The sequence below is a fragment of the Monodon monoceros genome, unplaced genomic scaffold, assembly GCF_005190385.1.
Source record: "Monodon monoceros isolate NGI ecotype Baffin Bay Population unplaced genomic scaffold, NGI_Narwhal_1 Super_Scaffold_13, whole genome shotgun sequence".
Taxonomy (NCBI): domain Eukaryota; kingdom Metazoa; phylum Chordata; class Mammalia; order Artiodactyla; family Monodontidae; genus Monodon; species Monodon monoceros.
This window is the reverse complement of record NW_021703769.1, coordinates 52,428,817-52,450,836: the sequence shown is the minus strand read 5'-3', so window position 1 is coordinate 52,450,836 and position 22,020 is coordinate 52,428,817. Positions and strand designations below refer to the sequence as shown.

Below are 22,020 nucleotides of genomic sequence, written 5' to 3'. Positions count from 1 at the left end.
GAAACCCACACCCTTTAGCACTTGCTCCCCTTCCTCCCCATCCCAGCCCCTCGCGACTACTACTCTACTTTCTGCTTCGAGGAATCTAGCTATTCTAGACATTTCATATAAGTGGATCTTTTGTGACTGTTTGTATCTGGCTTCTTTCACTTAGCCTAATGGTTTCCAGGTTTCTCCATACCGTAGCCTGTATTAGCGTTTCATTCCTTTTTTGGCTGAGCTGTATTCCGTTGTATGGATATCCTGCATTTCATTTATCTATTCATTAGTTGAACATTTGTGTTACTTCCACTTTCTGCCTATTGTGAGTAGTGCTGCCATGAACATTTGTGTACAAGTTTTCGTGTGGACCTATGTTTTCATTTCTCTTGATATCTATCAAGTAAAATTGCTGGTTCCCTCACCTGTAAAGGGGCACACAAACCTCCCCCAGGGGCTTAGGGTGAGGGTGCTATGAACGTGTCTGATGTCTGGTGAAGCGTGTGCACTAAGTGTCCAATTACCATGGTGACTCTGTGGTCATCCCCAGTCAACAGATGGAGAGACTGAGGCGCCTCGAGGGCAAGGTGCTTACCTGGGATGGTCCAAGCAGTAAGAGGTCCAACAGGACTTGGAACCCATGCCTGTCTGACCACAGCTCCCACTGAGCTGTCCTTTGTTCTCCACCAGGAGCACCAGGTCCCTGGGGCTGGCTGTCCCCCCCACCCCCACCCTGTGTCCCCTTCCAGTGCTGGGCTTCAGCTGGAGTAATGGGCTGGCCAGGGTGGGGTCCAGGAGGCACTTTCCTCGAACCTGCCCCAGCCAGTGAAGGGGCTGGTTGAGAGCTGGCCCCATGCCCTGAGGTGGAGCTGCGTTGGACCTGACAGGGATGAGGCCCCCACCTAACCTACACAGCAGGTTCCCAGTGGTGGCCCCCACTGTCATGGGTTAAATATTGGGTTGAGACTCAACACATCTGAGCGCTGAAGCCAGGCTGGGGTCAGTGGCTGGGGTAGGGCTGAGGGCAGAAGTGCTCGCATTCCCCATGTGCTCCGCCCAGCCAGGGTGGGGGGCAGTGGGGGTCAGCCCATGACCTGGCAGCCTTATCCCTCCTTACCCAGATCCTCCACCCACAGTCCCCTCTTCTGAGCCTTCCTGGATGCTCCACTGAATACCAGCTTTCTCCACTGCAGGATTTCTCAGAGCCTTTACTGGCTCCTGAACTTACTGAGGAGTTGGGTTTTCCTAACTGCCTAGACTGACAAAGCCTTCATTCCAGGAGTGATTTACAGGACTGGGGTTCCTGAGGCCCCACTTAGGGAAAGGCTGCCTCCTCGGTTGACTTTGCAGAGAGTGTGGCCTGGGTCTTATTCCCTAAGACCCTCCCCTCTTCCCCCTAGTTCCTGTGTGTCCAGACCTGGCACAGAGCAGGCCCTCAGGCAAGGTTTGGGACGTGGTTGGACAGACTCACAGCTCCTGTTTGTATGCCTGTTTCCACCCCCCTCCAGCTTCCCCCCCATGCCAGCAGTACCTGCAGTGTTGGACCTCAAACCCTGGAGGGTATCAGGGTCCCCTGGGGAACCTGTAAAAACAGTAGCAATAATAATATAGCTTCCTGGGTCCAGCTCTGGAGATCCAGATTCAGAGGCTCTGGGTTAGTGCCTGGGAATCTGAATGTTTCGTGCCACAATAGGTGGGTCCCAGGCCTTGATTTGAGGAATTCCACTCTGAAGAGCTGGCTGCCCACTCTGCTTGACGGTCAAGAGCCCTGCCCTGGCCCACCCCAAGGGACACACCCAGGACCTGCCTCTTTCATGGCCTCCCTTCATCAGAGCCTTCTGCCCACAAACCCCAACTCCTCTTCATCCTTCAGAACCCAGCCACCACCACCTCCTCTAGGAAGCCTTCACTGACCATCCCCATTCCTACCAAGCTGGTCAGGAGGCTTGCCTGGTCATGCCTGCCTCAGTCTCGTGACTATTTCTATAAATTCTGATTTCCTCCAAGTCTGGGGGTGGCTGTGCCTGTGTGCATTACTGGGCCTGGCACATAGTAAGTGCTTGAATGTGGGCAGAATGATGCTTCTGGGTGCTTAGCTTCTCAGGCCCCACTGTGGAGCCGGTATAAAAGGTCTCTGATGGAGATTAGAGGAGTAAGTACTAATCTTGACCGTTGCTGGCCGGCTGGCTGGCTGGCTGTGTGACATTAACCAAGTTGCTTTCCCTCTCTGGTCTTTGTTCCTTCCTTTGTTTAAAGAAAACAAAGTCGGAGCTGGATCAGTAAGGCTCCTTAACAACTATAATCATGAACCTTTGAACCTTTGTGAGATTTATTGGGTGCCCAGCTCTTTGCCTGCATAACCTCACTCCCATCCCTAACACCCCACTGGGAAAGGTCCATCTGACAGCGGGAAGCAGAGGCACAGAGAGGGACAGCAGCTTGGCCAAGTCGCACAGCGAGAATCCACATCTGAGTCCAAAGCCAAGGTCTTCGCTCCCACAGTAGTGTTTGCCAGAGTGGTCTGTGGTGTGATTTCGGGGGGGCAGACAGATGTGACAGGAGGAAACACAGAAACACCAAGTGAGAAAGCCGTTCTGATTTCAGGTCTCTCTCAGATGCTCTGAGAACACCCAGGAGGTCTCAGCCTGGTGCCAGCACAGCTCTAACTTGGCTGCAGTATGTGCCAAGCTCTGCTTTTAAGCAGGTGAGGGCAAGGCTCAGTTTCAACGTGTGCAGGCGGCCTAGTGTCCGGCTAGAACTTAATGCCATCCTTTTACTTCCGTGGAATTTATTTTGGTGGTTACCTCCATTGATGGCAAGGACTTCTGGTTTTATGTTTGCAATGGGAAGAGCAATTTCCTTTTTTTAGTAAAGAGTGAGTAGATTAAAAGTGTCAGGTATTTAATAATGCTGCTCACACAAAAACTTGTACCCAAATGTTCATAGCAGCCTGATCTGTAGTGACCAAAAGGTGGAAACAACCCAAATGTCCATCAGTGGATGACTGGATATGTAAACTGTGAGATATTCAAGCTGTGGAGTATTATGCAGCCATAAAAAGGAATGAAGCACTGACACATGCTATAACATGGATGACCCTCAAAAATATTGTTACGTGAGAGAAGTTAGACATGAAAGGCCTCGCTCGTATTGTATGATTCCATTTCTATGAAATGTCCGGAATAGGCAAATCCATAGAGACAGAAAGTGGATTCGTAGTTGCCAGGGGCCGTAGGGCGGGATGGTGAGGAGTGAGCACTAAAGGATGCGGGGTTTCTTTTTGGGGGTGATGAAAACATTCTGGAATTACATAGTGATGATGGTTATACAACCTTGTGAATACACTAAAAACCACTGAATTATACACTTTAAAAGGGTGAATTTTACATCTCAGTAAAAAATGTGGAAAAAAAGGGTAAGTGTGCTCTGCCAGCATGGTAAAACAGAAGCGTTAGAGCGATGGCCAGAGCGAGGGCTGATTCCCTGCCAGGTGCTGCCTCCTTTCTGTGCCTTTAGTGACGTTGCCCTGGGGGGACAGCCAAGCTCCATCTGAGGCTCACTGGACAGCTCCTGCTCCAAGCCTGGGGCTGGGGACAGCCTGGGAGGCTGGGTGCTGGTGGGGACCCGGCCCTTGCCCTCTGGCCCTCGGCCTACCTCCCTTCTTCCGCCTGCAGCGTCTCTAACAAGGAGCTGTCAGAGCTGATTGAGCAGCTGCAGAAGAATGCTGACCAAGTGGAGAGGAACATCGTGGACACGGAGGCCAAACTGCAGAGCGTGAGTGCCCCATCACCCACCCTGGTGCTCCCTGTGCCACCAGCCCTGCTCAGGACCAGGGGCTTGTCTGACCCCGTGGTTCTCACCTGGACGTGATTCTGCCCCCAGGGGACATGTGGTCACATCTGGAGACATTTTTAGCCGTCACAACTTGGGGAATGCAGTGGGCGGGTATCTAGTGGTGGAGTCCAGGGATGCTGCTATACACCCTACAGTGCACAGAACGGCCCCGTACACGGAATGATCCAGCCGCAAATGTCAAAGTGCCCAGGTGGAGATGCACTGAAGAGGAACCTCCTTATTGCTGGTAGTACCAGCTCCTCCACCCCGGGTACAAAGTTGCTGCAGCTTATGGGCCCCATCTGGAGGAGAACCACAGACTCAGGATCCAGGCTCTGGTTAGGATCCCAGCTTTGCCACTTACTGTGTGACCTTGAGCAAGTCACCTTACCTCTCTGTTCATGCGATTCCCTCTGAAAGGGTAAGAGCGATTGTCCCCACCTGCTGGGCTACTGTAAAGATTCGATGAGATTATGCAGCTGCAGTGCAGGGCTCACTATTATTATCAACATCATCATCCTTACTTCTCCTACCATTGCCACTACTCAGATGCAGGCTGGGCAGATCACTTTCCCTCTCTGTGCCTCAGTTTCCTCTCCTGTAACATGGGGATAACAACCGACCTGAGCCCAAAGGTTCTCCTGGGGATCCTGCACCGTGGGCCACACTGGAGCCGTGCTCACTCCCGTGAGCTGCTAAGATGACCCCCTCTTCTCTGAACCCTCCACAGCCCAGTGCGGTTGAGTTTATATGTTTTTTTGTAGCTGGAGAAACTGAGGTTCAGAGAGGGCCAGGGCGGACTATGTCAGTGACAGAGCTGACCCCAGAGGCATTCCACAGGTGGGGTTGCCAGATTTAGCAAATAAAAATATAGGGTATCCAGTTAAGTTTGAATTTTAGAACACAAGTATTTTTTTTTGTATAATTATATCCCATATACTACTTGGGATATAATAATATTATAAAATTATCCATTGTTTATCTGAAATTTGAATTTAACTGGGCGTCTGTATTTCATCTGCATTCCAGGCATGACTAAGGCGAGGGTCCAGAGGAGTGGGTGGCTGAGGGTGGACAGGTCACGAGAGAGGTCAAGGTCCGGCCGGCCCCACTGCTGTCCCCAGGCCCAGACGTGGCTGCCACTCCTCTGAGAGCCAAGGGATCCACCCACCTGAGGGCCAGTCCCCCTGAGACCTGAGGGACAAGAGTGGGCTGGGGATGGCACAGCTGGGGGTGAGAAGTGGGGGCATGGGGAGAGTGGGGCAGGAAAGGCAACAGGGTCCCCCCTCCCTCAGGGTCCCCCCTCCCCTCTCTCATTCCTTTCCTGCCTCCACCTCCCACTTTTCTTTCCGGCCTCAGCCAGCCCTGCCAGTATCCTTCCCTCTGGCCATGCCCTTGCCCTGGTACCCAGCCCCTTTGGCAGTTTTTTTGTCCCCTCTCTTGTGACTGCCATGGTGGCGTGTGCTTTCCTAAATGAAAACAGCTTTTTGGAGTGTGTCCTTTTTTCCTCCTAATAAAAGTAATATGTGTTCGTTACAAACACTTCAGGACCGATAAACAAGTATAACGAAGCAAATTAAGATGGCGTATAATTCCACCACCAGAGAGAACGATCATCCATTAACCTTCTGGTGTACCTGTGACCTTTTCTTGTGTGTGTGAATAGCATCCAGCTCTCTCATTGTATTTGCTTAGAGTAATGACTCAAAGTAACAAGGATGTTTTAGGGAGATAATTTTGAACTATTTTCTTTTCATTCAAATGAACAAACTTAAGAAAAGAAACCACGCTTTGAAGACTGCATGGGATAATCTTTCTGTCTTTTCTCTTCCTTCCTTCCTTCCTTTTTTTGGAAGAAAACATCATTATTAATTTTACTACCCAAACGTTCTCTTGAACTTTCCTATTTTTTTATGGAAGTGAGATTCACATAAGATATAATTAACCACTTAAAGTGTACAATTCCATGGCATTTTGTACATTTACGATGTTGTGCAACCACTGCCTCTATCTGGTTCCAAGGCACTTTCATCGCCCCAAAGGGAAACTCCACGCCCGTCAGCAGTCATTCCCCATCCCCTCCCCACAGCCCCTGACAACCGCTAATCTGCTTTCCGTCTCTTTGGATATACTTATTCTGGATATTTCATATAAACAGAATCATACAGCATGTGACCTTTTGTGTCGATCCCAATTTTTAAATGCCAGAAAACTTGGAAGAATTGGAGAACATCCATATCCTCACCACATCTCCTGGATTTGTTTTATCCTTCATCTGTCCATCAGTGTGTGTGTCATTTACAACATATGTCAGTCCCTATGATTTTTTTTTTTTTTACTTTAAAAATCTTGTCTATGGAAAGTGTCCAAGTTTTAAGAGCTCACCCTTGTGAGTTTTTGCATCAGTAGGTACCCATGAAACCATTACTCAGGTCAAGATAGAGGACATTTCCCGAAAGGTCCCGAGGGACCTTCCCAATCAATATCCCCCAGAGGTAACCACTGTGCTGACCTCTGTTCCCATTGATTAGTCTTGTCCAACTGTTGACTGTTGAACACCCACATGGCATATCTCCCCACTAGATGTTCTTTCTTGTCTCGGCTGGAGAGGGCTTGCGTTCCCACACAGCACCTGCACCTGTGTGAAATAGGAAATGATTAATTTACTTCCTCCTTTTGCAAAATTAACCTTTGACACTATAACTGCCCAGCAGAGCTTCAGATCAGCTGGTGATGGTGGAGCTGATAAAATTCCACCCAAGCCAAGAACCATGACATTTTGTTGCAACTTTTTAACTCGCCAGACCCACCCATGGTGGGGTGATGGCCCAGCGCCATTGGACTTCTGCCACGTGGGCCTCACCCCCAAGCCCCTCAGGGCACTGGGCCCACTTGCTGCTGAGCCCTCCCGGCCCAGGAAAGACCTGGAAGAACGGGCTGGATACCTTCTCTTCCTCCGAGGGGAAGTTGAGTCATTTGACACCGTACCAGGCACCACATCACTTCTGTTCACTTCTTTTTCCTTTTGCCATTTCTTCCTTTTTCTTTTTCAACATCTTTATTGAGGCATGTTTTACAGATCGGAAAAATGCACCCCCTTTAAACGTACAGTGCAATGGTTTCTAGTAACATCACCAAGTGGTGCAGTCATTTCTATAGGTTGGTTTCAGAACTTTTTTTCATCCCTTCGTAAGATCTCCTGTGTCCATTGACTGCAGATTCCCACTCCCATCCAGCCCTTGGCAGCCACTCATCTACTTTCTGCCTGTGAATTAGCCGACTCGGGGCAGTTCCCATAAATCGGCCCCGTGCAGCGTGGCCTTCCGTGTCTGGCTCCTCTCACTTGCATGGTTTTGAGGCTCGTCCCTGACGAGCCCGCGTCTGTGCTCCCACCTTCTCGCTGCCAAGGGAGAGTCCTTGGGTCACTTGGATGCCTCTTCTGAAGCAGGGGTTTCTCTTACTCCCATTGCAGAGATGGGGACGCCGAGACCCAGCGAGGGGAGGGGACTGGCCTCGCGAGTTCCCCCACGTGACCCCCGTCCAGTCTCTGGACCCCCAGTCCAGTCTCTGACTCATCCCCCCTGGGCCTGGGGTCCCCCGGGCCTGGCACAGTGCCCAGCCATGCTCCCTGAAAGTCCACTAAGTGGATTAGTGGGCTGTGTTTAGAAACCTGCTGTGCCCGCTGCTCATTCATTGTTCTTCCGTAAATAAGCGAGACCCTGGACTCATCAGTGACTTATCCATCGTGCCCCCCAGGGGCCCACCCACTTGCTTCATTCTCGCCATTTCACTGGTGACACCCCAGCGTGGGCCACCCTCAGCTCTCACCCAGGCCCTGTCACAACCCCTGACTGTGCTCCCAGCTTGTACCCTGTTCCCTGCAGAGCCCCTGGAGGAATTGCCTTTAAGGATAGGCGGGGCCCCGTCTCCCACTTCCTCCCCCGTCCCTCCTTCCAGCCTCAATCACAGCCATCCTTTCCTCCCACAGGACCTTTGCACAGACTATTCCCTCTGCCTAGAACACTCTTCCCTTTCTTCCTTCCTTCTTAGCCTGTGTCACCACCTCAGAGGGGCCTCACTGACCCCCAGAGCTCAAGCAGGTCCCCCATGTTCCACCTCTGCTGTGTTTCCTTGGTAAACACCAACTTGTAGGAACTTGCAGTCACCTTTGTGAGGTTTATCTATGACTTGCCTTTCTGGGGGTCTTCCTCTCCCCTGGGCTGGGCGGGGGCCATGTCTCTTTGTGCACAGCTGTGTCCCGAGCCGGCCACAGCAGGCACTTGAGCAGAGGCTGGGCAGGGCTGGGGGAGGCCATCGCTCGCCCCTCTCCTCCCGTCCCTCCCATCCCAGCTGTGCCCACTGAGTCCCTGCCCACTCTCTCTCCCCGCCCCTTTCTTGTGACTCTCACAGGACCTGGCCCGGCTGCAGGAGGGCCGGCAGCCGGAGCACCGGGACTCAGCCCTGCAGAAGGTTTCAGACTCAGAGAAACTGCTGTATGTGCTGGAGGCGGACGCGGCCATCGCCAAGCACATGAAGCACCCCCAGGCGGACATGATCGCCGAGGAGTAGGTCCCCTCCGCTTCGGGCCCTGAGGGACCTGCTCGGGACCAGGGCAGGGGGGCTGCAGCCACTCAGCATTCAGGAACCCGAGTTGGGGTTTGTTGAGGGTTAACTGGATGCCAGCACGAGCCAAACACTTTATGTTATCCTCATGACAACCCATTTTGCAGTTGGGGAAACTGAGGCTCGGAGCGCTGGTGTCTCTCTCCTGTCCTGGTCAGAGTGTGACCACAGCCTCCTGACCTCCAAGCTTGCGAACACATTCTCTCCTGCCTAATGCCCAGCTGGCTTCCCGAGCGCCTGGCTCTCGCCTCAGCTTAGATGTGGACAAAGCACTCTCACTGTCATGGCCCCCACCACCCTGTAGCCCTGCTGGATGGTGGGCTCCAGAGAGCAGCAGATCTGCCTGTTTCTTCTGGAACCTCCTGTGGGTCTGGGTGCACAGTAGGGCTCTCAGGAAACATTGGTGGGGGAAGGTAGAATGAAGGAAAGTGGACAGGAGCAGGGTGGGAGTGATTGCCTGGACCCAAGGCCACAGTCACCCTGTCCTACCAGGCCACTGAGCAGAAAGCTGAGGCCAGGGGCTGGGGTGGGAGGCCGCCCCCCTCGTGGCATGGGCAGTGCACCTGCCAACCAGCCCCGCTAACCAGGGTGGCCACTCTCCCCGCTCAGCATCTGTCAGCTGAAGGAGCGTGTGACCAACCTCCGCGGGAAACACAAGCAGGTCTACAACCTGGCAGTGAAGGAGGTGGACCCGCAGGTCAACTGGGAGGCGCTGGTGGAGGAAAAGCTGGTATGGCCCAGGGTTCAGCTGGGGTGGGGCTGTGTGTGGGCCAGGGGGACCCCTACCATTGAACGGGCACCACAGTCCTGCCAGGGAGGGAGTCGTGTTCCCGGTGTTTCCTGATGTTTGTGTCAATGAGATGAGCAAGGCTCAGAGAGGTGCAGTGCCTAGCTCAGGGTCACACAGCAGAAGTGGTGGAGATTGGGACCCTCCCGGGCTCGTTGGAGTCCTGGCAGGCTGGGGGCAGTGGCCAGATTTCTGGCCAGCCACTGCCCTTCCTTTGCCCTCACCAGCCCATCTCCACCATGGAGAACCCCGGGCACTGGGTGACCCCAAGCAAGTGACTCCCCCAGCCGAGCCTCTGTTTCCCCATCTGTGAAATGGAAACAGTAACCGTGAGGGCCTCTGAGTTTGCTGTGAGATTAAATGAGATAGGATGTGACAGCCTCTCTCTGCATCCCTCCGGGGCCACTTCACTCACTCCTTGGCCGGCACCGTGAGGAGGAGAGCCGAGGCTCCCAGGGTATGGGGTACTGGGTGGGCTGCGAGTACTGGGTGGGCTGTGAGTCCTGAGTCCCTGGCCCACCCTCATGCATGTTGTCCCTCCGCCCGCCCGGCCAGGACAAGCTGAGCAGCCAGAGCTTCGGGTCGGACCTGCCGCTGGTGGACCACCAGGTGGAGCAGCACAACATCTTCCACAATGAAGTCAAGGCCATCAGGCCCCATCTGACCAAGGACGGGGGCAAGGTATGTGCACAGGGGTGGGGGGGGCCCCGGGGAGGAGGGGCTCCCACCTGCACTCCCGCCCTAACCCATGCCCTCGGCTCCGTCCTCAGGAGCAGAACAGCGAACTCCAGGCCAAGTACCAGAAACTGCTGGTGAGACGCCCCCGGGAACGGGATGGGAGGGGCTGGGAAGCCGGGCCATGGGGACAGAAGTGTGTGCAGTAAACACTTCAAACGGGACGGAGGGGGATGAAGTGGGAAGAGGCAGTACCCTGAGCCCCTACCTGAGAGGTGCCCCTGTTTGCCCTGTGCTCGTGGAAAACCCCAAGAGACCCCATGGATACAGTTCATTTTACTATTTGCTTCTTAATTCTTTATTGAGCACCTACTGTGTGCCAGATACAATGCCACCTGCTTAATAAACGGAAGTTTTTCTATTTCCTTTTTCAAAACCTTTAAAGAATGTCTTCTTTTTTTAATTTTTAATTAATTTATTAATTTATTTTTGGCTATGTTGGGTCTTCGTTTCTGTGTGAGGGCCTTCTCTAGTTGCGGCGAGCGGGGTCCACTCTTCATCGCGGTGCGCGGGCCTCTCACTATCGCGGCCTCTCTCATTGCGGAGCACAGGCTCCAGACACACAGGCTCAGTAGTTGTGGCTCACGGGCCCAGCTGCTCCACGGCATGTGGGATCTTCCCATACCAGGACTCGAACCCGTGTCCCCTGCATTGGCAGGCAGACTCTCAACCACTGCGCCACCAGGGAAGCCCCAAGAATGTCTTCTTTTTAAAACCGCACAAGTGATACATAAATGTTGTGGACATTACAGACACTTGTTATGGACGTTACAGACGCCTCAGATGTGAGAATGCAGAGACGGTGATGGTATAGCCGGTAGGAGGCTCTGGAGCTGGGCTGCCTCCACCTTTTTTGAGCACCAGCTGTATGCCAGGGTTGGTGCCCTATGAGATCAGTGCTGTCGTTATTCCCATTTTGCAGACGAGTAGACTAACAAATATGTCAATTCTGTGAGGGTTTTGTCTGTTTTGCTCACTGCTGTATCCGCAGGGCCTGAAGCCGTGCCCAGCACTTAGTAGATCCTCAGAAAACATTTGCAGAACGAATGAAGGGGTTTCGGAGGGTGGGAGGCGGTCAGGTGACTTATCCAAGAGAGTGCAGCGGAGCAGGAGGCGTGGAGGGAGGCTGTTGCCGGCAAGGCCACAGCCCTGTCCTTGCCCGCCCACAGGCGGCGTCTCAGGCACGGCAGCAGCACCTGAGCTCGCTGCAGGACTACATGCAGCGCTGCACCAATGAGCTGTACTGGCTGGACCAGCAGGCCCAGAGTCGTATGCAGTACGACTGGAGCGACTGCAACCTCGACTACCCCAGCCGCCGGCGCCAGTACGAGGTGGGCACTAGGCTCTGGGGGTGCGGGCCAGGGGGCTGGGAAGGAGCACGGGACTGCCTGGCTGGTCAATGAGCCCCTCCACTGCCCCTGCTGCAGAATTTCATCAACCGGAACCTGGAGGCCAAAGAGGAGAGAATTAACAAGCTGCACAGTGAGGGTGACCAGCTGCTTGCCGCCAAGCACCCCGGAAGGAAATCCATTGAGGTACGTGAGCCGCGGGAAGGGACGCGTCCTCCAGCCTGCCCTCCGGGTGGCCTCTGCTCTGGGCCACCTACACTCAGGCAGGCCCCAAGGTGGGTGTCCTGTGTCCATCTGTCTGTCTCTCCATTTTGCTGCCCCCTCTTGCTCTGTCTGACCCTGCGTCCTCTCCTTATCTCAATGCCCTGCCCTCAGTCCCTGGACTTCTGAAGCCCATGTGGTGCCCGTATTAGTTTCCTATTGCTGCTGTAACAAATGACCACAAACTTGGTGTCTTTAAACAAAGGAAAGTTATTCTCTCGTAGTTTTGAAGGCCAGAAATTCGAAATCAAGGTTTTGGCAGGCTTGTTTCCTCTGAGGTCTCTAGGGGAGAATCCTTCCTCATCTCTCCTTGCTTCTGGTAGTTGCTGGCAATCCTTGGTATTCCTTGGTTTGGAGCTGCATCACTCCTGTATCTGCCTCTGTGTCTTCACATGGCCTTCTCACCTGTGTGTCATCTCCTCTTCTTATGAGGACACCAGTCATTGGATTTCAGGCCCACCTTAAATCCAGGATGATTTCATCTTGAGATCCTTAACCAATTACATCTGCAAAGACCCTATTTCCAAATAAAGTCACATTCTGAGCTCTGGTGGACTTGAATTTGGGGAGTACCTTTGTGAGATTTTTTTAAAAGTACCACTTTGGGCAGACACAGCCCCTACTTGTCCCTTGTGCAGTGTACAACCTGAGCACCCATACACAGCAGCCCTGCTTGGCGCCTCAACACGTTCCCCTCACTCCTCCTCCCACCCCTGGGCGGGAGGTGGCTGGGAGCCACACACACGCAGAGGCCAGATACCCCCTCCTCTATCCTTTCCTGGTCTGGAATCCTGCCATCCCTCCCTTCGTGTCCGCGGTGCTTGGCCAGCAGCAACCTGCCTCCTTTCTCCTGGCAGGCTCACATGGAGGCTGTGCATGCAGATTGGAAGGAGTACCTGAACCTGCTCATCTGTGAGGAGAGCCATCTGAAGTACATGGAAGACTACCACCAGGTACCTGCCAGCCCAGGGCCCCGTTGGTGGGAGCACCCAGTGCCTGCTTGGCTCACTCATGGCCTCAGTGCTACTTCCTCCAGGAGCCTTGCAGGGCTCTCTGCCCAGGCCTCCCAGTACTTACACTTCTGATGACGTGGGCGTGCCCCAAGCTTGCTGGGCCCTTGTCTGCCTTCCCTGGGGGCTGGGGCTGGAGAGTCTGACTCACCAGGATAGTGTAGGCACAGGAGTAGGTGTGTGGAGTTTTAATTTTGGTAAAAAATATATAATACAAAATTTGCCATTTTAGGCATTTTTAAGTGTACAATCCAGTGCGTTCATTACATTCACAGTGTTGTGCAACCATTGCCACTGTCTTTCCAAAACTTTTTCATCCCCCCAAATAGGAATTCTGTACCTAATGAACAATCACTCCCCATTCCAACCCCTGGTAACCTCTCATCTACTTTCTGTCTCTTTGGATTTGCCTGTTTTAGATATTTCATAGAAGTGGAATCACATGATATGTGGCCTTTTGTATCTGGCTCTTTCACTGAACATAATGTTTTCAAGGTTCATCATGTTGTAGCATGAACCAGAATTTCATTCCTTTTCATGGTTGAATAATATTCCATTGTATGCATGGACCACGTTGTGTTTACCCATTCACCTGTTGATGGATGCTGCATTGTTTCCACAGGAATGTGTGTTTTTAACAAGAGAGCTGCACGTGATTCTTATGAGTAGGTGATTCGGGGACACTTGAACTCAGATGATACTATTGTAACTAACTCCTGGTTCAGTGTCAGCCCTTCTGGGCTATGAGCTTCACAGGGATCCCAAAGTCATGTTCATAGCTGCAGCCCAGGGGACAGCTGACAATGAATGATTCCCTAGCACAATGTGTCCCTAGCACAAAGAGAAGAGTGGAATAGAGAAGAACCCTAAGCTTACTGGTGTATACACATGAAAACAATATGTCATAGAGGTGGCATTGCATGGATTGGTGGGAAGGGACCTGGTTTCTCCCTGTGAAGCCCCCCAGGAAGCTGGGCTGGGGAGGGTTATGGGTGTCCCCAGGTGACAGAGCCCATGGATTCAGGGTGAGTGGGAGGCCCAGCCCTACCTGGGAATGGGCTTAAAGTCACAGCCAGGATTAGCCCCAGGTGTCCTAGCACTGTCCTGTCCGTGACAGGGCCCCCCGGTCTCCTCTAGTTCCACAAAGACGTGAAGGATGCCCAGGAGCTGCTGCGCAAGGTGGACTCAGACCTGAACCAGAAATACAGTCCCGACTTCAAAGACCAATACCAGATTGAGTTGATGCTGCGGGAGCTGGACGTGAGTGATGCCTGAGCAGGCCCCTCCCCAGCTCCTTGCCTGCTGACCAGGGAAGGCTGCGTGATCTCACCTGGGCACTCCCCCCCATGTTTAGGACCAGGAGAAGGCTCTGGACAAGTATGAGCACGAGGTGCGGGGCCTGCAGAAGCGAGGGCAGCAGGTGGTACCCCTCAGGTACCGCCGGGAGACACCATTCAAGTCCATCCCCGTGGAGGCGCTCTGTGACTTTGAGAGTGACCAGGTGAGCCCCTGCCTGGTGCTCCAGGTGCCCCAGGCAGGCTGGGCCCAGATCTGCCTCCTCTTATGTCACTGAAAGGCCTTAGGAGTGACATGGCTGGATGCAGGATCTCAAATATTTCAGGAGCCTGTGTTTATCTCCATCATGGGGTCCTCTCTCCCAATGCCCCTGCATCACCCCACCTGCTGCCCTGGCCTTTTCTGTCCTACCAGATTAGTGGCCCCAGTCATTCCAGCAGAAGTCCCAGGGAAGGTTCTCATTGGCCTGCTCTGAGTCATGTGTCCAGCCTAAACCAATCACTGTGGCCAGGGATGCCATTCTCTCATTTGCCAGACCTGAGTCACATGTCCACCCCCAGAAGTCAGGGAATGGAGGGACGAGAACACATGGGCTGGGACTGCACAGGGGCTCCCCAAAGGGAAATCCAGGTGGGTGCTAGGCCGGCAGACCCAGCACATGTTCTCTTGGTGCTGGCCCCTCTCAACTCTCTATGATGGAACCTCTTGGGGAGGATCTGAGAAACAGGCTAAGACTCCCCAGGTCCCAGAGTTAGGGGTGGGGCTGAGATGGTGACTGGGCTCCTGGCCACCAGGGGGGGCAGGTCTCTCCATGTGTTCTGACTGGCCTGTCCCCACCAGGGCCTAATCTCTCGGGGCTACAGCTACACCCTGCAGAGGAACAACGGGGAGAGCTGGGACCTCACAGACAGCGCAGGGAATGAGCTGACTGCCCCGGCTGTCTGCTTCATGATCCCTCCCACCGACCCCGAGGCCCTGGCTCTGGCCGACAGGTACAGGGGCAAAGGAAGGAGCCAGCGTGGACTGGCCGCACCCCCTGGGCCCCTCAGGCCACGTTCACAGCCCTGGGCACCCCAACTCAACCTCAGGGTGCCACTAACATCCCCACACCTGCACCCCTTGGTGGCTCAAGTGGGACAGCAGCAGATCCTGTTGGCTGAGCTGACTTGTGTGTGAACCTCTGGCTCTGGGCACACATCAGGGAGTGGTTTTTCTGCAAGGGCCTCTGGGCCTTTGCACATACTGCTCCCTCTACCTGCACACCAACCCACCACCTGTTGGCTCAGGCCTCTTGGTTTGAAGACCCAGCCTGGGGGTCACCTCTTCTGTGAAGCCTTCCCTGATTGCCCCCTCATCCTCCCCCTGGCTCCAGGAAAAGGGCCGCCGCCTCTTTCTCAAGCACCTTCTCCCACTGCTCGTGCTGCTCTCATTAGGGTGCTTTGTGTCCGTGTCAGTCTCATTGGGCAGAGGCTCCTTGAGACTTACTATTTTCAGGGCCTTGTTCAGTACCTGGTGCAAAGCAAGTACCCAAGAACTCTTTGTTGAATGAGTGATTCAAGGAATTCCTTAATTTATTCATTCAGCAAATATGTATTGAGCACCTACTGTGTACTGCTTCCTCAGGGGTAACATCTTAGTGGGGAAAACAAATGAGCAAACAAGATTTTATAAATTTATTTATTTGTTTTTATTTTTGGCTGTATTAGGTCTTTGTTGCTGTGCGCAGGCTTTCTCTAGTTGCGGCGAGTGGGGGCTACTCTCTGTTGTGGTGCGTGGGCTTCTCGTCGTGGCTTCTCTTGTTGCAGAGCACGGGCTCTAGACCCGCGGGCTTCAGTAGTTGTGGCACATGGGCTCAGTAATTGTGGCTCGCGGGCTCTAGAGTGCAGGCTCAGTAGTTGTGGCGCACGGGCTTAGTTGCTCCGCAGCATGTGGGATCTTCCCGGGCAAAGGATCGAACCCGTGTCCCCTGCATTGGCAGGCAGATTCTTAACCACTGTGCCACCAGGGAAGCCCAAGATAATTTTAGACAGTAAGACTTGCTATTGAAGAAAAGAGAGACAAAGAAAGGAAGGAGGAAAAGAAGGGGTCCGTTGAACCCAAGAGCAAAGAAAGACGAGCGTTTCAGCAAATCCTTTCTACGTGTGTCGTGTTAACTTTTCAAAGCATTTTGATGAGCCTCCCGACTCCTTGAGGCTGTCTGTCCAGCCAGAGTCCAGGGTCCTGTGTCAGTGGGCAGTAGGGGCAGTGGGCTGCCCCAGGTCCCCAGCCCATTTTTGCTGTCACAGCCTGGGCAGCCAGTACCAGAGCCTGCGGCAGAAGGTAGCTGGGAGCAGAAGGGCGCTCCAGCAGCGGCATGAGGTGCTGAAGGCAGAGAACTCTGGAGGTGGGTACCAGACGCTGCCTGAGGCTCTGGGGGGACAGTGAGGCAGGGCTGGGCCCAGGGTCTGTGCTGCAGATGGGACAGTGGAGGTGGGGAGGCTGGCCCTCCTACGCCCCCTCCCTGGGCCTCACGATCCCCACTGCCACCCGACTCTGATTTCCCTCCGGCAGATGTCTCTGACCTGCAGGGCCGGCAGCTGCTGGCCGGCTTGGACAAGGTGGCCAGCGACCTGGACCGGCAGGAGAAGGCCATCACAGGGATCCTGCGGCCGCCGCTGGAGCAGGGCCGTGCCGTACAGGACAGTGCTGAGCGGGCCAAGGACCTCAAGGTACCCCAGGTTGGGGGCAGAGGCTGGCCCACTGGCTCCCCGGGGCCCCTGCTCAAGGTCTTATCCCCATGGGGTGTCTTGGCGCTCAAAAGGGACCACTTGCCACGTGTAACAGGAAGTCGTGAGTCGTGGGGAGGGGGGCTGCTCTAGGCCAAAGACTGAGGAGGTGCCTGAGGCCTGGTGCCCCCAAGACACACCCCCAGGAAAAAGGGCTCGTGGCAGAGCTGACAACAGCAGGACTGCAATCTGAGCAGATCAGCACTGAGCTGAGTGAGAGGCCGCGGTGCCCGGCAGCACACGGGCTCTGGGGCGACAGGGCCAGCTCACTCGCCTTGACCACAGACACCGTTCAAGCCCAAACCTCAGTGTCTTCAGTAAAATGGGCTGATCCCCACTCAGGGGGCCTCGACAGGATGGGGTAAGATGAGCCGCATGAATACCATCCACTCCTCACCTCTTTTACACACACATACAGTTTCCCGGGTCCTCGGCGCCCTCCACGATGGGCGTGACCGTTCCCGGTTTACAGGAGAGGAACGGGGCTCAGAGAAGTGCCGTGGCCCTTGATGGGGCTCACACCAGGGTTGGTCTGGTTGGGGCCGAACCAAGGCCAGAGGACGCCTGATACAGGGGTAGGGGTTGGGGCTAGGCCCCTCCATGTCCCCTCCTAAGCTGCTTGGAGTCGTACCCACCTCATTGGAGTTGTCCCCAAAGATGAGTAAAGCTGTGTGAAGTAGTGGGAACAGGAACCTATTAATATTCATCACTCGTGAGTCACCATCCACTGTGTCAGAATTCCCAGGGATGCTCATTACAAACACGGACTCCTAGGCCAGCGTCCCAGATCCCCAGTCAGGCCCCCCGGGAAGGACATCCCTGTGTGGGGGTGGCTGCCAGCTGTGGTCAACGCGAGGGGCTCTGGTCCCCACAGAACATCACCAACGAGCTGCTACGCATCGAGCCCGAGAAGGCGAGCAGCACAGCCGAGGGCGAGGCATTCATGCAGGCCCTCCCGGGCAGTGGCAGTGCAGCCCTCCTGAGGACGCGGGTGGAGGACACCCAGCGCAGATACGAGCGCCTGGTGCAGCTGCTGGACGCGGCCCAGGAGAAGTGGGTGCAGGTGGGCAGTGGGGAGGCCGGGCGGGGTCAAGGGCCAGCACCGCCCCCCAACTCCTGACTCATGTCCTCAGGGTTGACATCGCCAACCGCCTGGAGAAGAGCCTGCAGCAGGGCCAGGAGGTGCTGGCCTCATACGAAAACCAGCTGGCCCAGGAGGACACGGTGCCCAAGAGTGGCCATGCCCTGGACAGCAAGAGGCAGGAGCTGGCAGTGAGTGTGGGGACCCTGGGCTTCAGAAGCCTTTCTCTGAGTTGGGCATGGGCTCCAGGCGCCCCTGCCACCCCACCTGTGGACAGTCGAGGGGCCCGAGGCCCAGGGCAGCAACTCTCTCCGGGTTTGGAGTCCCAGCCGCCCACGGGGTTTCTGTGGCCTGTGGAAATCAGGTGCTGGTATCTTAAAATCGAATGTCCACATAATCCCCCCAGATTCCCAGTGTCTCTGGACAAGCAGATCTGGTCACCTGGACCCACATGCCTGCACGGCGCATCAGCTGAGCACAGGAGCCTCTGCCCCAGCCCAGCATCTGCCCTCTTCACCACTGCCGCTGGGACCGCTCTAAGCATTGGGGTCTGTGAGCCCGTGGGAGGCCCCTTATTCACAAACCACCTCACAAAACCCTTGCCCTTGTGGTGAGGGCCTCACCTCAGAGCCCAGGAAACAGGCTCAGAGACCAGAGCCTTCACGAAGGCCACTCCAGTCCCGGGCACGGTGTCACAGGCACGTGCCGTGTTTCGCAGGGTTTTAGAAGCTAGTTTCCCCAGGGTATTGGTCATTGTAACAAAATGGAAACTGCAGAAATGACCACGGGTTTGAGGAGAAACTCAAGAGGCAAACCACCGGTCCCCGCCCAGGTCCAGGCCTGCCACCCGCTAAAAGCAGGCAGCCCCAAGAGCTCTGGGTAGCACCATCCCGGGCCCTGGAGCTCTGGCCACAGCACCTGCCATCTGCCTCTCTGCCCCGGCAGGCCATGGCCTCCGAGCTGCAGGCCCGGCAGGCCCTCCTCAGCGAGGTGGAGCAGAATCTGCAGGCCGCCAAGCAGTGCTCTGGCTCGCTGGCCAGCCGCTTCCAGGAGCACTGCCCGGACCTGGAGCGCCAGGAGGCCGAGGTGCACAAGCTGCGCCAGCGCTTTGACAACCTCTGCCAGCAGGTGGAGCTCAGGTGAGGGGACCGCGGGGGCCCTTGGCTTAGTCTGCCTTAAGGCACCCAAGTGGGATTTCTGCAGACAACACTGAAGGCTGTTTGATTTCTAAATAATTTTCTCTTTCTGAAAAAAGCAGTATATATACAAGATAAAATACACAAAGGGATTATAATGACCAAACCCTTCCCCCAAGATCAGCACTGCTACCAGTTTCTTGTGTGTCCTTCCAAAAACATTCTGTATGGGCTGGGGTAGGTAATTAATGTACGAATGACAACACACCACATACAGTGTGTCTTGCTATCTTCCCTGTCGTATATTTTCCCAGCCTGATGAGTCAGTAAGTGTTCCCCCCTCCTCTTCTGTTTTCTGGAAGAGTTTGTGTAGACTGGGTATTAATTCCTTAAATGCTTGGAAGAATTCACCACTGAAGCCATCTGGGCCTGCAATTTGTTTCTTTGTGTGTAAGAGGGTTTTTAACTACAAATTCAACCTCTTTAATAGATATTGGACCATTTGGGTCATCTAATGCTTGAGCAACTTCAGAAGTTGGTGTCTTTCAAGGACACATTGTCCATCTCATCACGTTGTTGAGTTTATTGGCATAAAATTGTTCGTAATATTCTCTTACCCTTGACTACCTGCAGGGTCTGAGGGAATGTCCTCGCTCTCATTCTTGATGTTGTATTTTCTCCTGTTGTATCCGTTTATCCTTCTTGTCCCCCTAATCATTATGCTTGAGGTTTATCACGTTACTGACGGTTTCAATGAACCAGCTTTGGTTGCAGTGATCTTTCTCCTGTTTTCCTGTTTCCTGTTTCACTGACATCTGCTCATTATTATTTCCTACTGCTGCTTACATTAAGTCCAATTTGCTCTTCTTTTTCTTTCTTAAGGTAGAAGCTTAGATTGTTGATTTGAAAGCTTTCTTTTTTTTCTTATCTAAGCATTTAAAACTACATACTTCCCATTAAGCACTGCTTTTGTTGTGTCCCACAAATTTTGATGTTTTTATTTTCAGTGAGTTCAAAAGATTTCCTCACCTCCCTTGTGATTTTCCCTTGGATCCATGAGTTATTTAGGTCCTAGAATTCACAGTGGGCATCCCTGTGAGTCCACACAGGCGGGCCTTCCTGCGCTTTACAGAGGCCTCACAGTATTCCAACACAATATTCCATAATTTATTTAACTACTCCCGTCCTGGTGAACGTTTAGGTTATTTCCAGTTAAATTACTTTTGATGACCTCTTTAAAAAGGGACGGCAGGCAGCTCTCAGTGAGACCTGAGAGCTCAAAGGCCTGACGGGCTTTGCCCCACAGGGTCCAGAGCCTGCAGAGCACCCGGGCTGCTCACGACGCCTTCTATAGTGGCCGCGATCGCCTGCTGCAGTTCCTGTCCCACATCCCCAGCTACGAGCCCCAGGAGACAGACGGCCTCGGCCAGATGGAGACCAAGCTGAACAACCAGAAGGTGAGAAGGCCACTTCCGCGTTCACAGGAGGATGGTCACAAGGGGGGTCAGAGGTTAGCAAGCCCCTTCATGGACGGGGGCCTGGCAGCGGTCCTGACCAGGCGGGCTCCCAGCACCCGAGTCTCTGACAACAAGGACGGGGTCTCCCTCACCTCTCCGTCCTTAGTGCCCAGCACAGGGCCTGGCCCAGAGTGGACACTCCATGCAAGCCAGCTAAATAAGCAAATAGCTACAGGGACACAGGGGAGCCCTCGGGGAAAAACCCATTTCCAAAGCCCAGAGTGCTGGCTCCCCAGGAGGCAGCAGGGCCTTGGGGTGAAGGACGAGGAACAGGAAGCCCAACAGCCTGGTCTCAAATCCTGCTCCCACCCCCATTAGCCATGCGCCCACGGGCCAGTCACTGCGCTGCACTGTGCCTGGGTTTCCCCGTTCATAAACAGGAGGTGAGGACGGTGCCTACCTCACAGGATGTTGGGAGATTCAGTGAGATAATCTAAGAAAGATACTAGAACAGTGCCTGACATTTCGATGCACTCAGTAAACACAACTTTCCTGCCAAAGATGATTATCTCCTTGGCCCTTCTTCACAGGGCCTTAGAATTGCCTTTTGTAACAAACAAATGTAAACAGGGAAGCCATTCCTTATACTTTGTGCTACGGAAGAATTCCAGACTCCAAGGAATCCAGCTACTCTATCTAGGTTTTGGAATTTTTTTTTAATTTTTGGTTTTCAAAGTCTCTGTTGTTTTACAGAACCTGCTAGATGAGATAGCAAGAAGGGAAGAGGAAGTACAGAAAGTCTACGCCCACTCCCAGCAGTACCAGCAAGCTGTCAAGGTGAGACGTGACACCCTGCCCAGAGTGTAAAGCAGCAGGGCCTCTTCCCACCAGCTGGTCCGGCGGGGTGTCCTCAGGCACTGCTGGCGGCCACACAAACCGGCACAGGCCTTTGGGAAACAAGATGGTACTGGGCATCGAATACCAGAAAAGGATTTTCTACTGTAAAGCAGTAACTGGGGGAATTTATCCTAAAGGAAAAAATATGAAATAATAATAATGTGGGATTAACAAAATCATTGTACAACAGAATTATTTACAATAGCAAAACAGACAAACTAGAAATAACCTAAATGTCCAATAGCAGAGGAACAGCTAGTAAATTATCACCTGACCACACAATGGATGTTAAAGTCATCAAACTGATCCACAGGAGGATTAGGAGGAGGCAACATGAGAAAAGCCATAACTCTTATGGTACAGAGTTCAATGAAGAAAGCAGAATGCCATGGTCTCTAGGCCAGGGAAGGCCTGGAAGGAGCATGCTTTGGGGACGGAGGGGGATTGTGGGCCTACTTTTTCTCGTCGCACATGTTATTCAGGGATGTAGGTACGTACCACTGACGGATCTATGGTTCTCAAAACCTCCTGGCAGGCAGAACAGGGTGTGGCTGAGCAGAAGACCTTTGCAGTCAGCTGGAAGGGGCACAAGAACATTTTGGTCTCACCTGCTCTTGTCTGCCCTCTGCCATGTCTGTCTCACGCAGGACTACGAGTTGGAAGCAGAGAAACTCAGGTCCCTCCTTGACTTGGAGAATGGAAGAAGCAGCCACATGAGCAAGAGGGCCAGGCTCCAGTCCCCTGCCACCAAAGTGAGGGAAGAGGTGAGCTCTGCAGGCCAGGCCTTCTCGGGGTTCTCTCGCTCCAGAG

At 53.8% G+C, this 22,020-nt stretch overlaps 1 protein-coding gene across 1 annotated transcript in view; it reads left to right on the top strand.

The window, feature by feature from the left end:
• Positions 1-22,020, top strand: part of PPL (periplakin) — a 42,972-nt gene that overhangs the window by 16,142 nt on the left and 4,810 nt on the right. The window contains exons 2-20 of the mRNA XM_029219893.1: positions 3,654-3,753; positions 8,224-8,378; positions 9,046-9,166; positions 9,779-9,904; positions 9,994-10,035; positions 11,128-11,289; positions 11,386-11,493; positions 12,426-12,521; positions 13,716-13,838; positions 13,933-14,079; positions 14,715-14,866; positions 16,160-16,257; positions 16,425-16,582; positions 17,514-17,692; positions 17,773-17,911; positions 18,666-18,859; positions 20,163-20,313; positions 21,067-21,150; positions 21,858-21,974. Coding sequence (XP_029075726.1) covers positions 3,654-3,753; positions 8,224-8,378; positions 9,046-9,166; positions 9,779-9,904; positions 9,994-10,035; positions 11,128-11,289; positions 11,386-11,493; positions 12,426-12,521; positions 13,716-13,838; positions 13,933-14,079; positions 14,715-14,866; positions 16,160-16,257; positions 16,425-16,582; positions 17,514-17,692; positions 17,773-17,911; positions 18,666-18,859; positions 20,163-20,313; positions 21,067-21,150; positions 21,858-21,974 — 2,452 coding nt within the window. The remainder of the gene's footprint in view (positions 1-3,653; positions 3,754-8,223; positions 8,379-9,045; positions 9,167-9,778; positions 9,905-9,993; positions 10,036-11,127; positions 11,290-11,385; positions 11,494-12,425; positions 12,522-13,715; positions 13,839-13,932; positions 14,080-14,714; positions 14,867-16,159; positions 16,258-16,424; positions 16,583-17,513; positions 17,693-17,772; positions 17,912-18,665; positions 18,860-20,162; positions 20,314-21,066; positions 21,151-21,857; positions 21,975-22,020) is intronic.